Here is a 21,756-nt window from a genome sequence, read left to right on the forward strand (position 1 = left end):
TTAAATGTGATAGCTCGTGCTTTCCACAACACCAGCTCTAAGGCGATCACTGTGAAGTGGATTATGCTAAGGGTGCTGGGACTGATGCCTGTAGTTGGGAAGGCCATTGCCGGTTTAGGACATCCATTGAAGTTGGGATGACATTTGCATAGGGCAGCATTTCGGGTAGGAGGAATCCCAACCCTGCATTTGGGAGGCTAACTTATTTTGCAATGGAAAAGCAATAGGAATACATTTGCTGTGGTCTGAAGCCCGGTGGTGCATCGTGTAATCCTGACTCTGAGAAGCATATCTTTTTACTGGAGATTTTTTTTTTGTAAATTTACCGTGGCCCTCTTAATTTATTAGGAAGGAACCTAGATCTAGCACAGTGACGCTTCTTTGGGATGCTAAGTCTTTAGTCAAATTTGACGATGGGAAAATAATTGATATGTTAATAATTTTCTATGATTCAAACTTGTAGGATCTGGCAGGTAGAATGAATTGAGCCACTTTTGTGGATACATCTTGATTTCCTTGCGAGTGGGGAACTGGCCTTTTTTCGCGCACGTTTTCTTTCTCATTTTCTCTATCTCAATTCTATGAGTCAGTGTACCTGTTCCTTCCCCTGCATTACTGGTCATTTTAATTTTGGTATTAGTTTTGAGAGATGCTTGTTTTTCCATTTCGATGCTTCTTTTCATACGTTCAGTTAAAAATGTTGAACATCTTCTAGCCAGTTTAATGCTATTAAAGTACCTTGTTAGAATAGGTAATTGGTACCAGACAACTCGTCAGTACTGGACAGCACCAAGTTATTCAGAAGTCATTGGGCCAGGAGTTTCTGCAGCTTGCTTAGTTTACTGGTTAGCAGGTCTTTGTTTCTAGAATATCTCGATTGCATTCTTTAATATAACAGAGAACGTTTTTTGTGTGGTGAGTTTTGGGCACCTGCTAAGTGCTTTAGGAGTACATTGCCAGGCTATCAGTCAAACAAGCAGACTCCAGACGTTGGCATTTCGAATTGTATCTTTGAGTGTCCTGCCCTTGGTAATTTAAGTTGCTTGTGCATCAATTTGTTCTTCACTTCTTGGCTTGAGTTGTAGAACAAACTTTTCCTTAAGCTAACTCTTGTGCATTAGAGACCGAGCTAAAAATGGGGTTAGGGTTACAGATGTTTGGATGCTGCACATCATCAGTTAGACCTTTCATATCACGTTCTTCTACAGATTTGAGCGATCTTTGGGATTATTGCTCAGTTATGGTTTGGTCCAATATTTTAACTTTGTTTGGAGTGAATACATCTCTTGTTAACTCATTATTTTATCATCCTTGTTTGGAGGGGAAGAGTCACGCTTTGAGGGTTTGTGTGCGTATCTGTCATTGTATGTGTAAAATTTATACACATTTGCCACCTTCCCAACTGGATTTGCTGATAGTTTGAAGTTCTGGTTATGAAATAATTGCTTTGCAAACATATGACTATGGACAGATGTGCAGCTAGCGGGCTGTGCATTTGTCTCCCAGCATAACTGTGACGACGAAAGCAGGAATAGTGTGGTCTGTGGTCTTTTTTCCTTCCTTAGCATGCAAAGGTGTCCTAGGAAGGGAACGCAAGCATTGTTACATGTAGAATGTTATTAGTACTTGAAAGCATACTGCAAGGACGTTCATTTCTCCACGGAAGTCTTATGGGCTAAACTTTTAATCCAAAGAAATTTGATGCCACCTCCTCTCAAAGAAACCACTACTTCGGACAGTTGACACGTTCTAGGTAAGAGGAAACCGGGACAGTTTGGGGCAGGGGTGACTTCGTCTTGAGCTATCTGTTTATATAGTGATATATGTTGCCAGGCCTGTCTCACTTGTTTTCTCCTGCCTCCTTGAGAATGGATATTACTAGGGAAGGGTTTCTTTTCTTTTACCTACAATACAGATGCTGCTAAGACTCTCACAGTCGCAAGGGATCAGAACACCGATATCCTCCACCAGGACCAGCAGCAGGTAAAACCCTGTGTTTTTGTTTTGCTGTGCAGAGCGGCCCTTCTCTGTACCTGCCTGGCCTGGACTCCTAGAGCACATTGATGTTTTGGTGTCAGCGCTTCTGAAAAGTTCTCTGGAGTCCACAGAGCAGGGACAGAGTGGCCCCTTCTCTGTTCCTTTCCTATCAGAGATCTCTTCTCTGGCCCTTTTTTCCACCTCATCCCTGGAATGTCGCATTTCTACTCCACAACACTGGTGTGCACAGGCTTTTTGCTTTTTGGTATTGATCTTTTGTCTCAGGTGTTGCATTAGTTTTGTAGCCTCAACAGGTAAGTTTACAAGCAGCTTTGTTGGAGCAGAACTGCTCTTGGACCCCCTGTGACTTCAGTGCTGTGTAATCCTTTTCCGTTTTTTTCCTCATCTTCCTATTCCCCATTTTCCAATCTCCCAATCTTTGATGTTAATACATATTAGGGTATCTCCACCTATGTTCAGGATCCCAGAACAAATTTCAATAGATAAGTTTCATTTTTGATAATTATTTCTTTAAAAGAAATACATGCTTCTAGGAGGCAAACCTCTTTTTTAGCAGCCTACCAGAATTTCGGTTTGATATCACAAAATACATGTCTAAATTTGTGTGCTGGCTTCATTAAGGAATCGAAGTGCTCCACTGTCCCTGATGTGCACCTTTGTAGGTTAGGAGTCAGTGCATTGTGTCTTCTGTTTTAGTGATGTGTGTCTGAACTTGCCTATGGGCGTTAAGATTAATTTTATGTGATATGCCAGCTAGAGTTCGGCACCATTGAAAAGGTTAACATGTCAATAAAACTCCTTAGGAGGCTGAAGGATAGACTGGAAGATTGCTGCATAGTTGAGCAAGGGCTTAAAAGGAAGAGAAGTGAACAGTATTCCTCTGTGGATGGCCTAAGCAAACTGACGAAGGGAGAGGATTCCTCTACCTCTGCACTTACTGAGACCCACTGTGACAACCTGCACGGTCTTAACTGCTTGCCATCTGACATTGAGGCAAGCTGTTGGGTGTCAGTGATTTTTTTTATTTTTATTAAGAGTCTTGGTGGTACATAAAGCAGGATAACTAGAAGCTATCAACAGTGGCAGAAACATTTGATGCGTGCCGGAAGACGCAAACGTTGAGTATCAGTGGTAAAGGCCCCACAACCACTCGGATTCCATCACTGCCTCCATTGCTGAAAGCCCAAGTGTGAGAAAGCATAGCCATCTGTCTGCCAGCATGTGAAAATAAAATAAAAGACAAATAGATGCTAGATATTTGGGAACGTACTGTAAATTTGACAATTCATCATAGACTAGCTAATAGAGGCTACACTGGTCCTACCAAATAAGGGACCAGTTGATAGTGTTTTGAAACACCAGAGGAATAATGAGATGTTCTCCTGTTAATTGTGGGTATATTTTAAACTTAAAGATCCTCCCATAATTGGATCATAAGACAAACGTGGCATACACTTAAGAACTATATATCCCTCATAAAGTTCCTTTGCTTCAAAATCAGTGGCATGCACAGTCAACATAGAATCCCCCCTTTTGGCTTAGTAGTCTTGCATGCATTTTCGAAGTGCATGATGGTGCTGGCAGACCTTAGGAGGCACTATAAGGTTTTCATCTAACTATGTCTAATCATATGTAGACAACAGTTTCATCCAGGCACGTTCTCACAAGAAGATTATGCAAGATCTAAAAGAAGAATCCAGTGTACAGCATAGTTTGGGCCCCAGTTGCCTATCTCAAAAGCAACTAGATTTCACTTTATCCAGTAGTTTCAAGCATATCTGGATGAAAAAGTGTCTAAATTCCATCCTTCAGAGGCATAATGTCTTTTACACACCAAAAATATCTTTAGCAAATTCTTCATTCAAGAAGCAAATAGATTTCCTTTCTTCAGTGCTATTATGCATGAACAGTCCCCTTAAAACGGTCATGAATTTATCAAGGGAGCGTGGTGTTTGAGAATATGAAATTGGAAGGACAAGTTAATGCTCTGAGTTATCCCTTGGTTGTGCCAGAGGAGTTACCTACTGAGTAACATCCCCTTCCAATGATCAGTTTCGTTTCTGATTGTGGTGCACACCTGCTTGGCTGGACCACTGATCTCTGATCCTGCTGCTGGGTAGATGTCTATAATCAGCTCCCCCTCCACCCCCTACCCTTAATAGAACTTCCAAACAAGTCTCAAGCTTCACTGTCCAGCCACTGAAAACCTTTGTTAGAGACACTTAAGTTTACCTTCTGACTGCTTGAACATTCTAAGGGTAACAAGGTGTTCTTCCACAAGAACAGCATACACCTTTTGGTTAAATTTGGTGTTTGAGGAAGCGGATCAATTAACTTATTGGACCTCTTTTGTAACCTATGCATAAGTCTTGCCAGCAACATGTTAAAGTTTTTTAATAACTATAACTTAAGCCCAAAGAGTAAGTCTGAATTGATGTCTTCTTGAGGTGGACAGAGTAGACCTTCACAACACTGCTATTAATAACTCCTTTATTTTTACTTCCCAATGTCATACCTGGGTTGCATAGTAACCTCATTTCAGTGCCCTCATATATCTTAAATTTGCTCTCACAACAGGAAGGGCCCCTAATATCTTAGATGTGAAAAGATCGTAATGGAACTAAACCTATATGTATCCCACATAAAGCTACTTATGCATTATGGATTAATCTGCACTGGTTAGGCATCTTCAAACCAATCTGAGGCTAAATTGGATAATATCTTGCACTGCTGCTGGATTGTTGTCAATCATGCCGGGAATATTTGAGCATACGTCTTTAAAATGTCACTGCACTAACTTTCACAGCAAACCTGTGGTCACTTCTGTCCTCTTGCGTAAGTTGTGTGCGTGATTGTATCCCCAGCAGCTGCATCCTGTTACTCCTGGGATTCGCCCCTTTGGAATAGAAAGATTAGTTTGCAGTTCTATTTTTATTTCCAACTTCGAGATGCAAATATCAGATAACGTTAGACAACAGTTGTTAAGTACATATATTTCTGTTGGTAAGCATTTATTTAGTTAGTGAAAAATGTTAACACTTGAAACAAAAGGGCAGGTTTTCACCTATTTTAAATCAATACATTAGCGGGTGGTTAGAATTTCCATTCTTGTTGTTCAGCCACCTTGTGTTTTTTTCCGTGGCAGGCGCTCAAGCCTGGGACCTTCTTAAGGGTTTTAAGACTGCCTGTCTCTCAGGTCATGGGTGTAAAGTCACAATTGAAACAGAAATAGTAGGGGATGAGAAGTCCTGGAAAGAAGATTTGAAATTTTGATCTCTACTTCATTTTTGAATAATTCATTTTAAACAACTTGTAATGACGAGGTACAAAAGTCTTAGTTTACCAAGTCAATGTGATCCCATGAGTAAGAACGTCAGAAGGGCCCATGAGGAGAGAGCACTGTCCGGTGATAAATCAAAGTAGAACGCTTCTACAAATCGGCTGGGAAGGTCAAGGTCTTGAGTTGTCTAGTCGGGCCATCTGCTAATGTGTTGAATTAAAATATGTGATAACCTGCTCTCCTGTGTCCAGTGTAAAATAATTCTCACTAACTATATAAATGCTAACAAAAAGTTAATAATTGTTGTCTAATTTTCTGGTATTTGCATCTCAACGTTAGAAATGTATCAGTTAACTAGGCAAAATGGCCCAACCTGAACTAGATGCACATTGAATACAAAACCCTAATCCTTAGCTCTAAAATTATAAAATGGTCACTACTACGATGAGTAGGAGACCTTTAGCCCATTTGCTCTATTTTTGTATTTGTAATTATCAAAGAAGATTTTACAGTGGAAAGGGAAAGATTGCTTAGTTTGTAGCCCTAGTTCTCTATTACAGATACTTTCTTGAATTAAACTACATACCCTTGTTCCCTTTAAAGGAGTATGATAAGAAATTGTTTGATCAGGTGTATTCTTACACCTACCTTCCTGTTGAAAATTAACTTCCTGACACTGTTGTCCATTGTGGAGCAGCGGGACACTTAAGAGTCTCTGTTTTTTTGTTGTTTTTTTTACTTTAAGAGCAAAGCCTGTGTGCACCATCTCCTGTATGTTTCTTTTCTTTTTTTTCCCTACAATCTGGCTTTTTCTCTGACAGTTTTGTAGTGTTAAATTCTAATGAGCTTCGTCTCTTTCTTAAAAAAAAAAAAAAAAAAAAAACACAATGCCTCCTATGTGCATGATTTCTTTCCAATAATTTTCCAAAACTTAATCTACTGAAATGCTTTCTGGGAGCATGCACATTGGTGCAGATATATCAGAGAAGATACCCATGCTGCAAAGCTTGTATTGGAAGTAAACATGTATTTCTCCTTTCATTCCAAGGAACTGCAAATTAAATAGAGGCAATATTTATGCATTTACCCCAACTACCATCTCTGTAAAGTCCTCAGCCATTTGCATGTAGCATTCAGTTCAGGATGAAGTTGAGAATTTATGGGGTTTTGTTCATTGGGTTTCCCTTTGTTTTAACTTTCACATGTTTATCTTTGGGCATGCATCATCTTATTTGTAAATGATCTGATCAATTCACTAAAGTGAATTGCTGTCTCAGTCTAAAGACTGAGACTGGTTGATATGGAACAGCTGATCACTGAGCACTGGATTGGGGAATGCCAACTGCACACACATTGGTTATGTATGCTCTGTGTTTGGAGCTTTTCCAAGTATGTTACTTCTTCATTACTGTGAGATCTACTTTGTCATGACCCACCTTTTCAGATTCTTCCATAAGATGGATAGGTGACTAAAAGGGTATTGAGATGAACACTGCAGAGGTGCACATTATAGGTGCCTTCATTCTGGGCCTAAACACTGAATAGCTCTGCTTAAGTGCATCATCTTCACATAGTGAAATTATCTAAAGACAGTTTTTTAAGCCTGTTAGAACATTTAAAAGGCTTTTAGAAAGATGTATACCTCTGAAACAATTTACATAAAAGGAATAATCAAAGGATATTGGCCCAAGGCTTTCCTTTAGGAAAAACTGCACTGTTACTGACTGGTCTGCCACAGAATGCTTTGCTGTGACAGTTAAGACGGTTAAATTTGACCGCTTTGTGTAGACATTTTACGATTTTGATTTGCTGGATTTAGGTAATTGGGGCGTTTCTGAGGGTGTCAGTTTTGTCATTTAGCCTTTACGGAAATGAGCCATTTTCCTGCTTGAAATAGGATTATTTGCCCTAGTTTATTCAAGAAATTAATTAATTTTTATATCTATAAGTAGTTCTTTAGGCAGACAACAGGGTTGTTTTTCGAAGCAACAGTATTGTCATGAAATATTGTTTCTGATGGATACAACTACCTGTGGATTCCTCACCTAATGAATACTCCCATGGCGCCAGCATTCGACGGAAATCTTCTTACTAGTCTCTGCACGTCGATGAGGACGTCACTCTAGCCCACGCGACGCCGTCTGACGTCATACAGGCAATAAGAGGTCCTCGACGACGTGCCGACGTCAGTTCCCTTTTTTCCATGCATTCGAAACGGTTATCTTCGAGGGAGCAACTGTTACTTTTGTGGTTACAGTGTATTTTTGCTGCGTAGTCTTTCGCTGTGGTAATAATGTCGCAGAGAAAGTCTGGATTCAAGCCTTGTCGTGAGTGTGGAGGCAAGATGTCGGTGACGGATCCTCATTCCGATTGCCTTTGGTGTTTGAGCTCCGACCACGACGTCTCGACTTGTGATTCATGCCAGCACATGAATCCAAATGCCCTCAAGGAACGTGAGGCGAAGCTGTTTATGGCGAAATCGAAGGAGAAGCATCACAAGAAGTCTTCTTCACCAAGACATCGGCGTCATCGAGACTCCCGGCGCCGTAGAGAATCTCGGCGTCATTCGAAGGAGACTCGTTCCAGGTCTTCGGATCGGCGCCGAAGGACATGGGAGATCAGTCCCACGGTTACGCCGCATCCTTCGACGCCGTTGCCCTCTCCGGCGTCTCCAACTTCACCTGGACAGGCGTCGGTGATTGAGGTATTGGAGCCTCAGGTGTTTTCTCCGGCGTTGCAGACTTCGAGGCCGGCGTCGGGGTCGCCTCCGAGACAGGCACCCCAGTATCCGGCTTTTCCCACCCCTGGAGCCGATAGTTCCGCATTCTTGAATGCGATGTATGCCATCTTCCAACAGATGGCTCCAGGGGGTGCTGCGGCTGGGCCTTTGGCCTTTTCATTGGGTGATCCTGCGCCTCTTCGGCCGGCACCCTTTATGCCCTTTCTCCCTTTTGGGAACGTGGGCTCGGCGCCAGTGTCGGCGCCGGTGGCCGCTCCGGTGGCTTCAGAGGGATTGGCCCCGGGGATTTCCATCCCGTCGACGTCGGGATTTCGGCCTGTGACTCCGGTGGGTCCATCTGCTTCGACTGCTCTTTCGTCGGCGCCGAAGTTACCTGTGGCGCCGGACGCGGCGTCGGTGGCTTCTGAAGATCGGCACCGATCTTCGGCGGAGGCATTGTCGACTCCGCGTATTGAACAACGGCTTCATTCGAGGAGACGTGCTCTCCGTGTATTAGAGGAGCAGGAGTACCAACGAGCCCTGGAGGAAGGAGAGCTAGAGGACTCGGGTGATGGGCTGCGTGGCCTGGAGTCGGCCAGTGGGCTGGACACTTCCCCTGAGTGGGATCTTTCGTCCCCGGGAGAATACACTGAGGAGGCTGCTTCCTTTCACGCAGTGGTACGGAAGGCAGCTAGTTTTTTGGACCTGCCTTTGCCGGTGGTGGAGGCTAAACAAAACCTTCTAACAGAGGTGCTACATCCGGCCTCAGCTGCGGCGGAGCCTCTTTTGCCATTTAATGACGCTCTGCCAAGTCAGCGCCTGGTTCTTTCCCGACGGTGCCTGGGGACAGAGATTCAAAGAAACTAGAGGCGCAGTCGAAGAAGATTTTTTCGTCCTGCAGTCTGGCGTTGAAGGCCACCAACGCAACCTGTATCCTGGGGAGGTATATTCATGCTCTGATGGATGACATTTCCTCATCATTTACAGAGCTTCCCCAGGGTCTTTTGGATGTTGTTTCAAATGCCCAGGCTGCTGCGACCCAGATTATCCAGACGGGACTGGATATGACCGACTCGGTAGCCAGAGCAATGGGCACAACTGTGGTGGCAAGGAGGCAGGCCTGGCTCCGTAACTCGGGCTTTTCTGCGGATGTACAGTCCACATTGTTGGATCTCCCGTTTGATGGGGACAAACTGTTTGGAGCCAAGGCTGATTCGGCCTTGGAACGTTTTAAGGAGAGCAGGGCCACGGCTAAGTCGTTAGGGCTCCAAGCTCCTTCTTCCACGGCCTCTTCCAGATTTTTCAGGAGGTTTCGTGGATTTGGGCGTGGCTCTTCCTCCTCTTCCTTTCGGGGAAGATATCAGCAACCTGCCTCTTCCCATCCCTATAGATCTTTTAGAGGGAGAGGTAGGGTCCGCACCAGAGGAGCCTCTCAGCAGCACTCTGCCTCTTCCTCATCCTCTGGCGGGGTGCAGCAGGGGAAGCAGCCTTAGGCTTCCACCATTTCCCACTCACTCCTCTCCTGTAGGGGGAAGATTACAGCATTTTCTCACCAAATGGAAGACTGTTACAACGGACACTTGGGTTCTCAGTATTGTGGGAAAAGGCTACACCCTTCCTTTTCGGGAGTTCCCGCCCCTCATCCCGCCCGCCCTTCTTATTGTTCAGAAGAACACCTCCTGTTGCTAGAACAGGAGGTACAAGCCCTCCTTTCAAAGGGCGCGGTGGAGTTGGTCCCAGAGCAGGAAAGGGGTCGAGGATGTTACTCAAGGTATTTCCTGATTCCCAAGAAGGATGGTCGTTTGAGACCAATCCTGGACCTGAGGATCTTGAATTGGTTCCTCAAGCAGGAAAAGTTCAAGATGCTGACCCTAGCACAGGTGCTTTTGGCGTTGAACAAGGAAGACTGGATGGTGTCTGTCGACTTGCAGGATGCTTACTTTCATATCCCGATACTCAAGTCACACAGGAAGTATCTCCGGTTTGTGGTGGGATCGCAGCACTATCAGTTTGCGGTCCTTCCGTTTGGTCTTACTTCAGCACCTCGAGTCTTCACGAAGGTGATGTCGGTGGTTGCGGCAGAACTCAGAAGGAAGGGGATAGCAGTATTCCCTTACTTGGACGACTGGTTGATCAAAGCCAAGTCCCCGGAGCTTGTGTCGCATCATCTGCAGTCAACAACCCAGTTGTTGTTCGACCTGGGTTTTTCGGTGAACGAGCCCAAATCTCACCTAGAGCCCTCTCAGCGCCTCCTGTTCATAGGGGCAGTACTGGATACAACATTGGGTCGGGCCTTTCCTCCGCCTCAGCGGATTCAAGATATTCAGGATTTGGTTCCAATGTTTCGAAATGGAGCGGTAGTTCCAGTCCTCAAGGTCCTTCGTCTGCTCGGTCTGTTTGCCTCCTGCATTCTGTTGGTCACGCATGCTCGCTGGCACATGAGGGCTCTTCAGTGGTGCCTCCGAAGGCAGTGGTCTCAACACAAAGGGGATCTAGAGAGTACTGTCAAGATCTCCAGAGATGCTGCTGTGGATTTGAAGTGGTGGATTGCAAGCAACAATCTTTCACAAGGAAAGCCGTTCCAGCAGTCGCCACCAGTGGCCACAGTCATAACGGATGCTTCCACTCTAGGGTGGGGAGCTCATCTGGGGGATCTGGAGATCAAAGGTCTTTGGTCTCCAGAGGAACAGATGTTTCACATCAATCTGTTAGAGTTACGGGCTGTACGTCTGGCTCTCAAGGCCTTCCTCCCTTCCCTTCGTGGTCAGTCGGTACAGGTCCTAACGGACAATACTACCACGATGTGGTACATAAACAAGCAGGGAGGAGTGGGGTCGTACCTTCTCTGCAGAGAAGCTCTTCGACTATGGTCCTGGGCAAAGGACCATCAGATTTGCTTGATAGCAAACCATCTGGCCGGAGTCTTGAACGTGCGTGCGGACAGTCTGTCGCCAATTCTCGGCAGACCACGAGTGGCGTCTCCATCCAGATCAAGTCCGTTTAATCTTCCAGAGGTGGGGGTTTCCTCGGGTAGATCTGTTTGCCACTCGAGAGAACGCGCATTGTCCGTTATTCTGCAGCCTCCAGTATCCGATGCAGGGAGCGTTGGGGGGATGCGTTTCAAATAACCTGGTGCGGCCAGTTGCTTTACGCGTTTCCTCCCATACCCTTGATTCCTCGAGTATTGAGGAAGATTCGCCAGGACCGGGCTCTAGTCATCCTAATAGCTCCGGATTGGCCAAGGAGGGTATGGTACTCCGACCTTCTCCAACTCTCAATGTGCCCTCCGCTCCGTCTCCCTTTCAGGGCAGACCTCCTCTCGCAGTCGCAGGGGCAGGTTCTACACCCCAAACTCCAGAGTCTGCACCTACATGCCTGGAGATTGAACGGGGCAACCTGAGTTCCTTCTCTCTCCCGCCTGAGGTAGTGGATGTTATATTAGCGGCCAGGCGACACTCCACTAAATCTATCTACGCTAATAGATGGTCTAAATTTGTTGCGTGGTGTGGAGAGAGGCAGATTGATCCTTTGCATGCTCATCTATCGGACGTTTTGTCTTTTGCTCTGTCTCTAGCGCAGAAAGGTTGTGCAGTGGCTACCATTAAGGGTTATTTATCGGCCTTGTCAGCCTTCATATGTCTTCCAGACCAACCATCTTTATTTAAATCCCCTATTGTTATCAGAGTCTTGAAAGGTCTTCTAAATAAATATCCTCCAAAGCCATTCGTTATGCCGCAATGGGATTTGTCCTTGGTCCTGACTTTCCTTATGGGGTCCCCTTTTGAACCTATGCATTCTTGCCCCTTAAGGTATTTGGTTTTAAAAACAGTCTTCCTGATAGCTATAACATCAGCAAGGAGAGTGAGTGAGTTGCAGGCCTTATCAGTAAAGCCCCCTTATACAACTTTTTATGGGGATAAGGTGGTGTTGAGGACCAAGGCTGCTTTCCTCCCGAAGGTTGTTTCACCTTTCCATTTGGCTCAGGCAATTACTTTGTCCACGTTCTATCCTCCGCCTCATCCTTCCAAAGAGGAAGAAAGACTGCACCGTCTGGACCCAAAGAGGGCGTTGAGCTTCTTTATTGATAGAACAAAGGATTTCAGGCTGGAGGATCAGCTGTTTATTGGATACGTGGGCAAGAGGAGAGGAAAGGCAGTCCACAAGAGAACACTATCCAGGTGGGTTGTTCTTTGCATTAAAATCTGTTACTCTTTGGCAAAGAAGGATCCTCCTGAGGGCATTAGAGCTCATTCCACCAGAGCTAAGTCGGCCACTTTGGCCTTGGCCAGAGGTGTTCCTGTGGTCGACATCTGCAAGGCCGCAACTTGGTCGTCCCTTCACACTTTTGCAAAACATTACTGTTTGGATTCTGAGGTTAGAAGGGACGGCCATTTTGCACGGTCAGTGCTGCAGGACTTCTTGGTTTGACCATTTAGGCACCCACCGCCGGGCGTGGTACTGCTTTGGGACTCTATTCATTAGGTGAGGAATCCACAGGTAGTTGTATCCATCAGAAGAACGAGTTACTTACCTTCGGTAACGACTTTTCTGGTGGATACATTAGCTACCTGTGGATTCCTCACGGTCCCACCCGCCTCCCCGTTGCCTTTCTGGTCTTACCAAGTAATCCTTGAGTACGCTCCTCTTGGTCTTTGAGGGTGCAATAGATGTTGTATATATTATATTTATATATATGTATATATCTTTGTGTATATACTTGATGTGTATATATATATTTTAAAAAGAGAGAGTTATATATATATATATATATATAAAAGATTTACAGTTATTCATGCAATGTTGTGTATTTTTACAATGTAATGGGATGTTGCCTTGCTCTTTCATTGCATTGCCTGGTTGTTCTCATGCACGTAAAAAATGATTGGTACTGACGTCGGCACGTCGTCGAGGACCTCTTATTGCCTGTATGACGTCAGACGGCGTCGCGTGGGCTAGAGTGACGTCCTCGTCGACGTGCAGAGACTAGTAAGAAGATTTCCGTCGAATGCTGGCGCCATGGGAGTATTCATTAGGTGAGGAATCCACAGGTAGCTAATGTATCCACCAGAAAAGTCGTTACCGAAGGTAAGTAACTCGTTCGTTTGGCTTATGAACCAACATGCCTTGGATTGCCCTAACCCTTTGTGTCCAAGTGATGGTGACGAAGAATGCAGGCTTCCCTTAGAGGTTCTTGAAGTAACATTTGTGCATAGACTTATAAGTCAGTGGCTTTGTTTTTGTAAAGACACTTCCTGTGTAGGAGATGGTCTTCTGACACAGGGAAAACTTATTTAAATAAAGTTTGGGAACTACTTTTTCACTGGATTTGTGGAAAATTACTTCTATAAGCCAATTAGATGAACTTTAACTGTCGGAGACCTGCAGTTCAGATTGAACCAAATAGAACATGTAGGCCTCTTCCTGAGCATCCTGGACACGTTCTTATTGGTCACTTATAGTAAGTTTGGAACACTGATACATGTATGAAAGAGACAGTGTGATCTATTAAACCATGTATCTTTATATGTGAGGATGGTAGTACAGGCTATTTGATGATCAAACTAAAGCGAACTCTACCAGCAAGTTCTAGTGCTGAGATATGATACCAAATGTGTTTATAGCATTTACCTAAATACGGCACTAAACGCAAAATAACATTGGGTCTATTAGGCAGTGTTATGGATTGGGAGATATGTGCCAACCATCTGGTCGCTGTTCTCTTACTATTAATTTGTTTACAGTGCTATCTTAACGGACCTAACTGCCTGATTTATATATTACACTGTAAATTGCGCTGTACCAGACTGTTATGGTCTATTTTGACAGCAGCCCTGGGTAGGAGTGGTAAGATGGAGAGCAGCTTTTGTTTTGAACCCAGGAAGTTGAGAATTTCCCTTCCTCCCTGTCACTGTATCAAATGCTCAAAAATCGACCAACCAAAGCGAGATAGGTTTACACCGTCTGGCATACATTCTAATTAGGGTGTCCTGGCACTGGACAAACATTAGTGTTCTCCTCTCCGATTAACGAGACTACAGTGCTCTGGTTGTTTGGGCAAGAGGGCGACAGGACATGGTTTAACTGGACATGTTAATGTGGTTAGACTAAAAGTTGATGCAACCATCTACAAAGTCAGGGAATTGTACCAGGTACACAAGGTGATGTATGCACGTTCTTTTTGAAAAGTCTCCTGAAGATCCTCTTGCAAAACAGGTGTCTTTGAGTTGGTTCTGGCCAGCTGGGTTACAAGATCTTTGTGACTGCTGTGGATCTCACTTACTCAAGGTGACCTCTATACAGGATTTTTTCATATGAAATTTGGTTCTCATCTATTCTGGGTAGGTATCCCCTCCTTTTCAAACACCGGTTAGTACATCTGCTGCTTCTTCGGGGCAGCTCACAGCTTCATGGCTTCTCCAGAGCACCTAGGCATGATTCAAGCTTGTAATAAAACAGTAACAGAAGAATTCCACCTACTGAGTTAAGATATCTAAAATTGGGGCCTCGGTTGGAAGCCAGCACAGGTCAGGTTGCAGTGCCAGGTTCAACAAATATTACCTTTTGAAGGTTTCTTTTTCCCCCACACTTTCACAAATGACGTGAAAAGCAGAGACCACCCTGTCAAAATGTAGATTTCTACAAAGGGAGTACAGTCTTTCAGAGTGTAATCTCTGTAGTATTCAGAGAGCCCTTCCTCAAAATAAAAAGAATTTTCAATGATCACTCGTCCTCGTTAGTGGTTGCTGGAGTCAAATGTGTTTACTTCATTTATCCAAAAACCAAAGGCAGAAGAGGCCATGACTTAGTTTTTGCAGACTTTTAAAGACTAGGATCTGGCCCGCTTGATGGAAAATTAGCTATTTTGCAAAAGGGACTGTTGGCTGAATGACTGTTTGCAAAAAGATGGGTAATTCTGCTGCAAATGGGGGATAAATAATTGCAGAAGCAAACTACTGAAAATAGAAGTAAGCCCTAAACAGTAGAAAATGTTTCCTTTTTAAAGTGACTGCAAGGGAAAAAAGGATGTAAACTGTTTAGGAATACTACTCCACAGAATTGAAAAGAAGTTCCTTTCACCTGTTGCATTCTGGGACAGAAGGTCAGCTAGGGTGTTAAAAGTGGCTGTACTTTTTTCCCACTGGGGGTGTGATGCCTAAACACTCAGGATTATTTAGTAATTTGTTGGTAAGAAAAGCACTTAAATAGATTTTCTCAGGTCTACGACTTTAAAACAATGAATGTAAACAAAGCCATGTGCTTTTAGCTCTGTTTAAAAACTGTTTTTATGTAGTGTTCAAGGATCCTGTAGATAGGAGATAATCATTATTTATAGGTAGCCATAAATGATGGCTATTGTGATGGGAGGACCTCAGCCACAGGTAAGTAACGTTTTCTTTCTACTGCCTGTAGAAAAAAAAAGTCATGGGTGATCTGGAGAAGAGTGGCACTCCAGTAGAAGTTGCCACGAGTCTGCCTTTCACATCTGTACCAGTGTATGTGTTATAACTTAGATGCTGACACTTTGGTGCAATTGCTGCAGTGAGGTAGCTACCAATGATTTGTTGTGGAAGGGCTGCATCTACTCCCTCACCCCCTCCTCCCCACCCGTTGTCCACCTCTTTTTTTTATTCTGATGCTATGCAGGTGTTATCATTTTTTGCTTCTTCTTAAACAGTGCAGTGGAGGGACCAACTTCGATACCAGAGCAGACGGTGGCGGTGGTGCCTTGCAGCTGAAGCGCAGCAGTCCTTCTGAAGGTAAGTCCAGTAAATCGTGGGCAGAGAAGTTTGTCCTCTTCTCACACTACTTTGTGCTCTTTCTTCTGTCCCACCGCCAAGCAGATCCACAGTGGAGTGTTTTCAAAGGTTTTAAAACTTATGCCATAGTTTGGACCATCCAGAACTTACAAAGAGAATCAGCCACTGCATACCAGTAAACCGCTCTCCCAAGGCAAACAGTCATATGTAACGCATTGCAATACTTATTGTATTCTGCATGTGTATATTTTAAGGGATTTACCAGGTACATGTTTGTGGTCTAGTCATCCTTCTCTCCTTTCCTTCTGGGAACGTTGCTGGGATTGGGGTAGGAAGTGTATCTGATAGAGGCGTCAGACTAGATCTGGAAGATTTTCCGTGAGCATTACCCGTGTGCGCGGTAGGTGGCGTCATTCAGCGTTGTCTGCACCTAAAGTGACATTTGTAGTGCCTGCATAGGCACCAACCAGGGCCGCTGACGTGAGTTCTTTTCTTTCTGCGCCAGTCGGCGCAGATCTGGAGAAGAGCTACCCCCCAGTCATTTTTTAGCTAACTTTTTTTCAACCTTTTGTTGACTTTTTGAGGGGTTTTCCTCATAGTGTGTCAGTGATGTCCTCCAGAAAGGCCAGCATCAAGTCCTGCAGAGCCTGTCACTGATTGGTGATGGGCCCTTTTTGCCTTTGGTGCCTCGAGAGTGACCACGACCCGGAGGCCTGGGCTGATTGCCGTGCAATGAACCTGAAGGCCTTTATGCACTATTATGAACAGCAAAACCGGGGCAGTTAGGTCTCCCTCCCGGCTTGGTGGTGGATTTACAAGCAAAGTTAGCGGATTATTGGGAGCGTTTTCCGCCAGTGCCTACATCGGTGCATCAGCTGACACTTCCTGCTCTACCACCAACCCCTCAGCAGTTTCAACAACATTTAACCCCACTTAGACTTCAACATTCTCCAAAGTCTACACCTGCGCCAGGGGCAAGCCTCTTTGGATGAAGATGATGAGGTAGGAGAGATTCATACAATGAATGACGAATGGGATGACTATATTATTCTAGCACCTGCCTCTCCTGCGACACCTGTTGTAGAGTCTCCTCCAGAGGATATCTGTGGCTTTCATAATCTGCTAGAAAGACCAGCCACACGATTTGATCTGCCAATGCCTGCGACTCAGCAGAATTGTTTCCTCTACGATTTCAAGGAGCCTCACAGAAAAACGGTTAGGGCTATCCAGATAATTGACCATGTTTGGAGCCAGGGCTTTGTGATAATGCAGAATCCTGCAACGGTTCCTGCAGTGCTGCCTAGGTTAGACAAAAAATATAAGTACACAGATGATGCTCCTGCTTGCCTCACAGGCCACCTGAAACCGAACTCTGTAATTTCACAAGCGGCGCAGCGTCGTTCCAGGAATCCTTCCACAACGTTGACCACACTGCCAGATAAAGAGGGGAGAACCCTAGATAACATTGGGAAGCGTTTTTCCTCAATGTCTGCCATTGTGGTAAGAGCTGCCAATTCTCCAACGCTCCTTGGTAGATACGACAGGCAACTCCGGTCAGACATGTCTCAATGTTTAAAAGATCTCTCGGAGAGTTCCAAGATGGAGGCAAAAAATGTGCTCCTGGAGGGACAACGCTCTTCTGCGGAAATCATTTATTGTGCACTTGATATCGCCGCCATGGGCTTTAGGCTGCCTGCTGGATCGGCTGTCTTGAGACGTCAGGGCTGGCTCAAAGCCACTAATTTTCACCATGAAGTTCAGACGAAAATTTTAGATCTTCCCTATGACGGAGAGGCGCTCTTTGGGAAGCACGTCGACGACACGCTTCAGACAGGAGACAGCCAGATCATTGGGTACTCTGCATTACAGGAAGGTGCCTCTTCGTGGAGCCAGGGGCAGAGGACAACCTTCGTCTCGTGGAGGCTACCAGCACTATAGATATCCATCTTACTCCACCACATTCCAGGCTTCTAAATCGCAGTATCAGCAGAGGCAGCTGCCCCCACAGCTTACACCAGACCCTAGCACAAGAGCAAGCCGGGGCGACAATCTAAAGAAACTGCACGTAGGCAATTACTTCCTCCAGCCGGTTCTCCCCCACTCTTCTCCTACAGTCTTCCATGGGATATTAAAACATCATATCCAGCGCTGGCGGCAAAGAACCCAGGACAAATGGGTGCCTGGATGTAATTAAATTTGGACACCTTGAAGTTCATTCAGATTCCCCCGTTAATGCCTTCATCCCAGGCTCGACAAAGACATCTTCGTCTGCTCAGCTTAGAAGTGGAAACCATGTTGAGCAAAGGGGCCATAGAGGTTGTTCCATATTTCCAGAGAGGGAAGGGTTTCTACTCCTGCTTTTTTTCTCATTCGGAAAAAATCTCGCTTATGGAGGTCCATCTTAGACTTGCGGGTGCTGAACAAATACCTCAAAAAAACAAACATTTTGAATGGTCACTCTACAAGATGTCCTCCAACTTCTAAACAGAGCAGACTATATGGCGTCCTTGGACCTTCAGGACGCGTACTTCCATATTCTCATCCATCCACTACACAGGAAGTTTCTGAGATTTGTTGTGAACGGCAGACAGTTCTAATTCAAGGTCTTTCCCTTTGGGCTACGTTCGGCACCACAAATCTTCACCAAATGTTTGGCTCCAGTTGCAGCCTACCTAAGAAGAAAGAAGCACCAGATTATCCCCTATCTAGACCACTGGCTAGTAAAAGCTCCTGACGTCCAGTCAGCGTGCAGGTCAGTCAAAGCGACTCTAGAGCAAGGCCCAAGTCCTTGAAAAGGCATAAACAGGGAAAAATTGCTCCAACATTCGACTCGGTTAGCCTTCCTAGGGGCTATATTGGACACACAACAGACCAAAGCCTAGCCGATACTGGACAGGCAAAACAAGTTAATGTCTCAAGCAAAGCGATTCCAAAGAAAAAAGTTTCTTTCAGTTCGTCAGTACTGGTCCTTACTAGGGATGATGTCATCGTGTATAACCTCATTCCTCACTGCTGACTTCACATGCGTCCAATTCAAGAGGAGCTGGACAAACAATGGAAGCAGGCACAAGGATCCTTTGAGGACACGGTCCACATAACACCACTCATGATACCTTCTCTCGATTGGTGGGCAATTCCCGAAAACATTTCAAGAGGTCTGCACTTTTTGCCACAGATTCCTCCATTGATCGTAACGACGGACGCATCACTGACCAGATGGGGTGCATGCCTGCAGGACCTTCGGGTGAGCGGAAAATGGCCCCCTTCTCACCAACTCTTTCACATCAACCTTCTTGAGCTGAGAGCAGTGTATTATGGTTATCAAGCCTTCCTTCTGAGGAATCGAGTATCGACGGTGCTTGTCAGAATGGACAATACCACCACAATACAGTACCTCAACAAGCAAGGAGGAACGTGTTCCCACCTGCTATCTCGAGGCGCAGACCATTTGGAAATGGTGTATCCAGCACTCAGTGCACATAACAGGGGAGCATGTCCCAGGCCTGCAGAATACCATCGCGGATTCGTTGAGCAGGTTAGCAACCTCTCCTCACAAGTGGGAATTAGACCAGCGGACACTGGATGGAATATTCGACCAGTCGGGAAAACCGAATCTGGATCTGTTTGCAACTTCCCAGAACGCCAAATGCCAATATTACGCAAGTTGGCATCACCAACAGGGATCGTGGGGGGGATGCATTTTCGGTCGCATGGTCAGGGATTTATGCATACGCCTTTCCGCCAATCCCTCTCCTCCCAAGAGTGAACAGGAAAATAAAGTCAGAACCTCAGAAATAATTTTGATAGCTCCAGTGTGGCCATGTCAACCTTGGTACACTGAGTTACTTCCAGTGTCTTCATGTCCACCCTTCACGATCAGACGAATTCCGGAGCTGCTCACCATGAACCAGGGACAAGTAAGACACCTGGATCCCAAGTCTCTGAGCTTATCGGCATGGCTCCTGAATTCAACTAATTCGGCCACTTAGACCTACCATGCGATTGCAGGGACATACTAACTAAAGCACAGGCAGATAGCACGAATAAATCGTACCACCTAAAGTGGAAACACTTTTGATTGTGGTGCGAAGCCAAGAATATACACCCTCTCTCCACTGCCACGGAAACAGTGTTACCGTACGTCTTACAGGTAGCACGTTCAGGGCTTGCCCCTGCCTCCATCAGAATCCATCTGGCAGCTATCTCCCGATATAGAAGAATACCAGGCAAACCGCCCTTATGTTCTCTGAGATTAATAAAGCAATTCTTGAAAGGTCTCTTCAGATCCTTTCCTCTAGTGAAAGCCCCACCTCCAGCATGGCAACTTAACATCGTCCTCGGCTAACTCATGAACGAGCCCTTTGAACCCATTCACAGGGCTGACATCAAGTACCTCACATGGAAGGTGGTTCTCCTCCTCGCCCTTACTTCGGCACGAAGGGTCAGCGAAATTCAAGCTTTCACTATACAGGAGCCTTTCTTGCAATTCAAAAATGATAGGGATTCTACGCACCAATCCCAAATTCATTCCTAAGGTGCCTTCGGATTTTCATATTAATGAGCCAGAAGTGCTAGTCATTTTTCCCGAACCCTCAAACTACTGCGGAGAGAACCCTGCATTCACTGGACAGAACGAAGTCCTTTAAGAAGACTAACCAGCTGTTCATAGCCTTATGTGCCTATAAAAAAGGGCACCCTGTAACGAAGCAGACTATTTCTCGATGGATTAAGGACACAATCGTTTTCTGCCATCAGAAGGCAGGTAGACTGTTGCATATGGGTGTGCAAGCACATTCCACCAGAGCAATATCTACATCCTGTGCACTGTTCGCAGGTGTGTCGATACAGGACATTTGTTGTGCTGCAACATGGAGGACAGCTCATACTTCCACCCAGCACTATTTCCTGGACACGGTGTCGCTCCAAGATGCAGCAGTTGGGCAAGCAGTTCCAATGACGGTGAGACAATTTTTCTTCCCTCCATCCGCTTGTTTTGTATTATCTCACATTTTCTATTAAAGTAATGCCTTTATGCTTTCCAGGCTGTAGACTGCAGGAAAAGCTTATGAGAATCATGTCACGCTCTTTCACATATAGAATGCTATGTTGCTGTTGAACATGTCGAAAATGTGTTATTTACTGCTTACTATTCTGATTCAAGCATGTGAATCTATGAAAGTTTCAATACTGGAGTAAGACATAAGTTACTTACCTGTAATTGTAGTTCTCCAGTATTGGACACTTTCCTAGATTCACATGCGACCCACCCACCTCCCCTGGGGCGCTCACCTTCATTCCCATAATAGTATCTATATTCCAGCACTTGTGCTTGGAAAATCTGAGGGAAGTCAGCTCCTCACAGGAAGGTTCTAGAGGGTGGTGTGATCTGATTGGTTAACATTAGACTTTGGTCCTTTTTTTTTATTTTTATTTTTATTTTAATTTTCTTTTACAAAACGACTATGATGTGTTTCTAATTTTAAGCCCTAATGCACTCAGTATGTATAGGCCCTTGGGCATAATTTCTGTATTACACCGGGGACTCCCATCTCGATGACTGGGAAGGATTCAAGCATCTGAATCTATGAAAGTGTCCAATACTGTAGAACTACAGTTACATGTAAGTAACTTATTTCTTCAATGAGTTGGTAGGTAGGACCGCTGCATATCACCAGGTCCCATTATATAAGGACCCTATACAAGATTACTTCTTATTTGAAACCCTTTCCTCCATCTATAGGGTATCTGAATACCTGCTCATGTTAAAGCGTATGACATGGCATGCAGGCACAATTTTTGAAGACCTGGACCGTGCTCAAGTAATTACACTTAGGGTTGATTAAAAATATAAATCTGCCCCTTCACATCCTGCTTACATTAGAGGACAAATTTCTCCAGATTCTCTGGTAGTTTCCAATGCTCGTAAATGAGCTAATTCTCAAACGTCTGGGGATGCACCTCCTCCAGACAAGGAGTCTAAGCTTATCGATGCAAAAGGGTGA

The 21,756-nt window shown here is 44.9% G+C and overlaps 1 protein-coding gene across 1 annotated transcript in view; it reads left to right on the forward strand.

Moving 5' to 3' along the window:
* The window catches only part of MDM4 (MDM4 regulator of p53), a 176,636-nt gene that overhangs the window by 47,470 nt on the left and 107,410 nt on the right, over nucleotides 1-21,756 (forward strand). The window contains exons 7-8 of the mRNA XM_069242124.1: nucleotides 1,916-1,983; nucleotides 15,673-15,754. Coding sequence (XP_069098225.1) covers nucleotides 1,916-1,983; nucleotides 15,673-15,754 — 150 coding nt within the window. The remainder of the gene's footprint in view (nucleotides 1-1,915; nucleotides 1,984-15,672; nucleotides 15,755-21,756) is intronic.

Source organism: Pleurodeles waltl, chromosome 6 (genome assembly GCF_031143425.1).
Source record: "Pleurodeles waltl isolate 20211129_DDA chromosome 6, aPleWal1.hap1.20221129, whole genome shotgun sequence".
Classification (NCBI taxonomy): Eukaryota; Metazoa; Chordata; class Amphibia; order Caudata; family Salamandridae; genus Pleurodeles; species Pleurodeles waltl.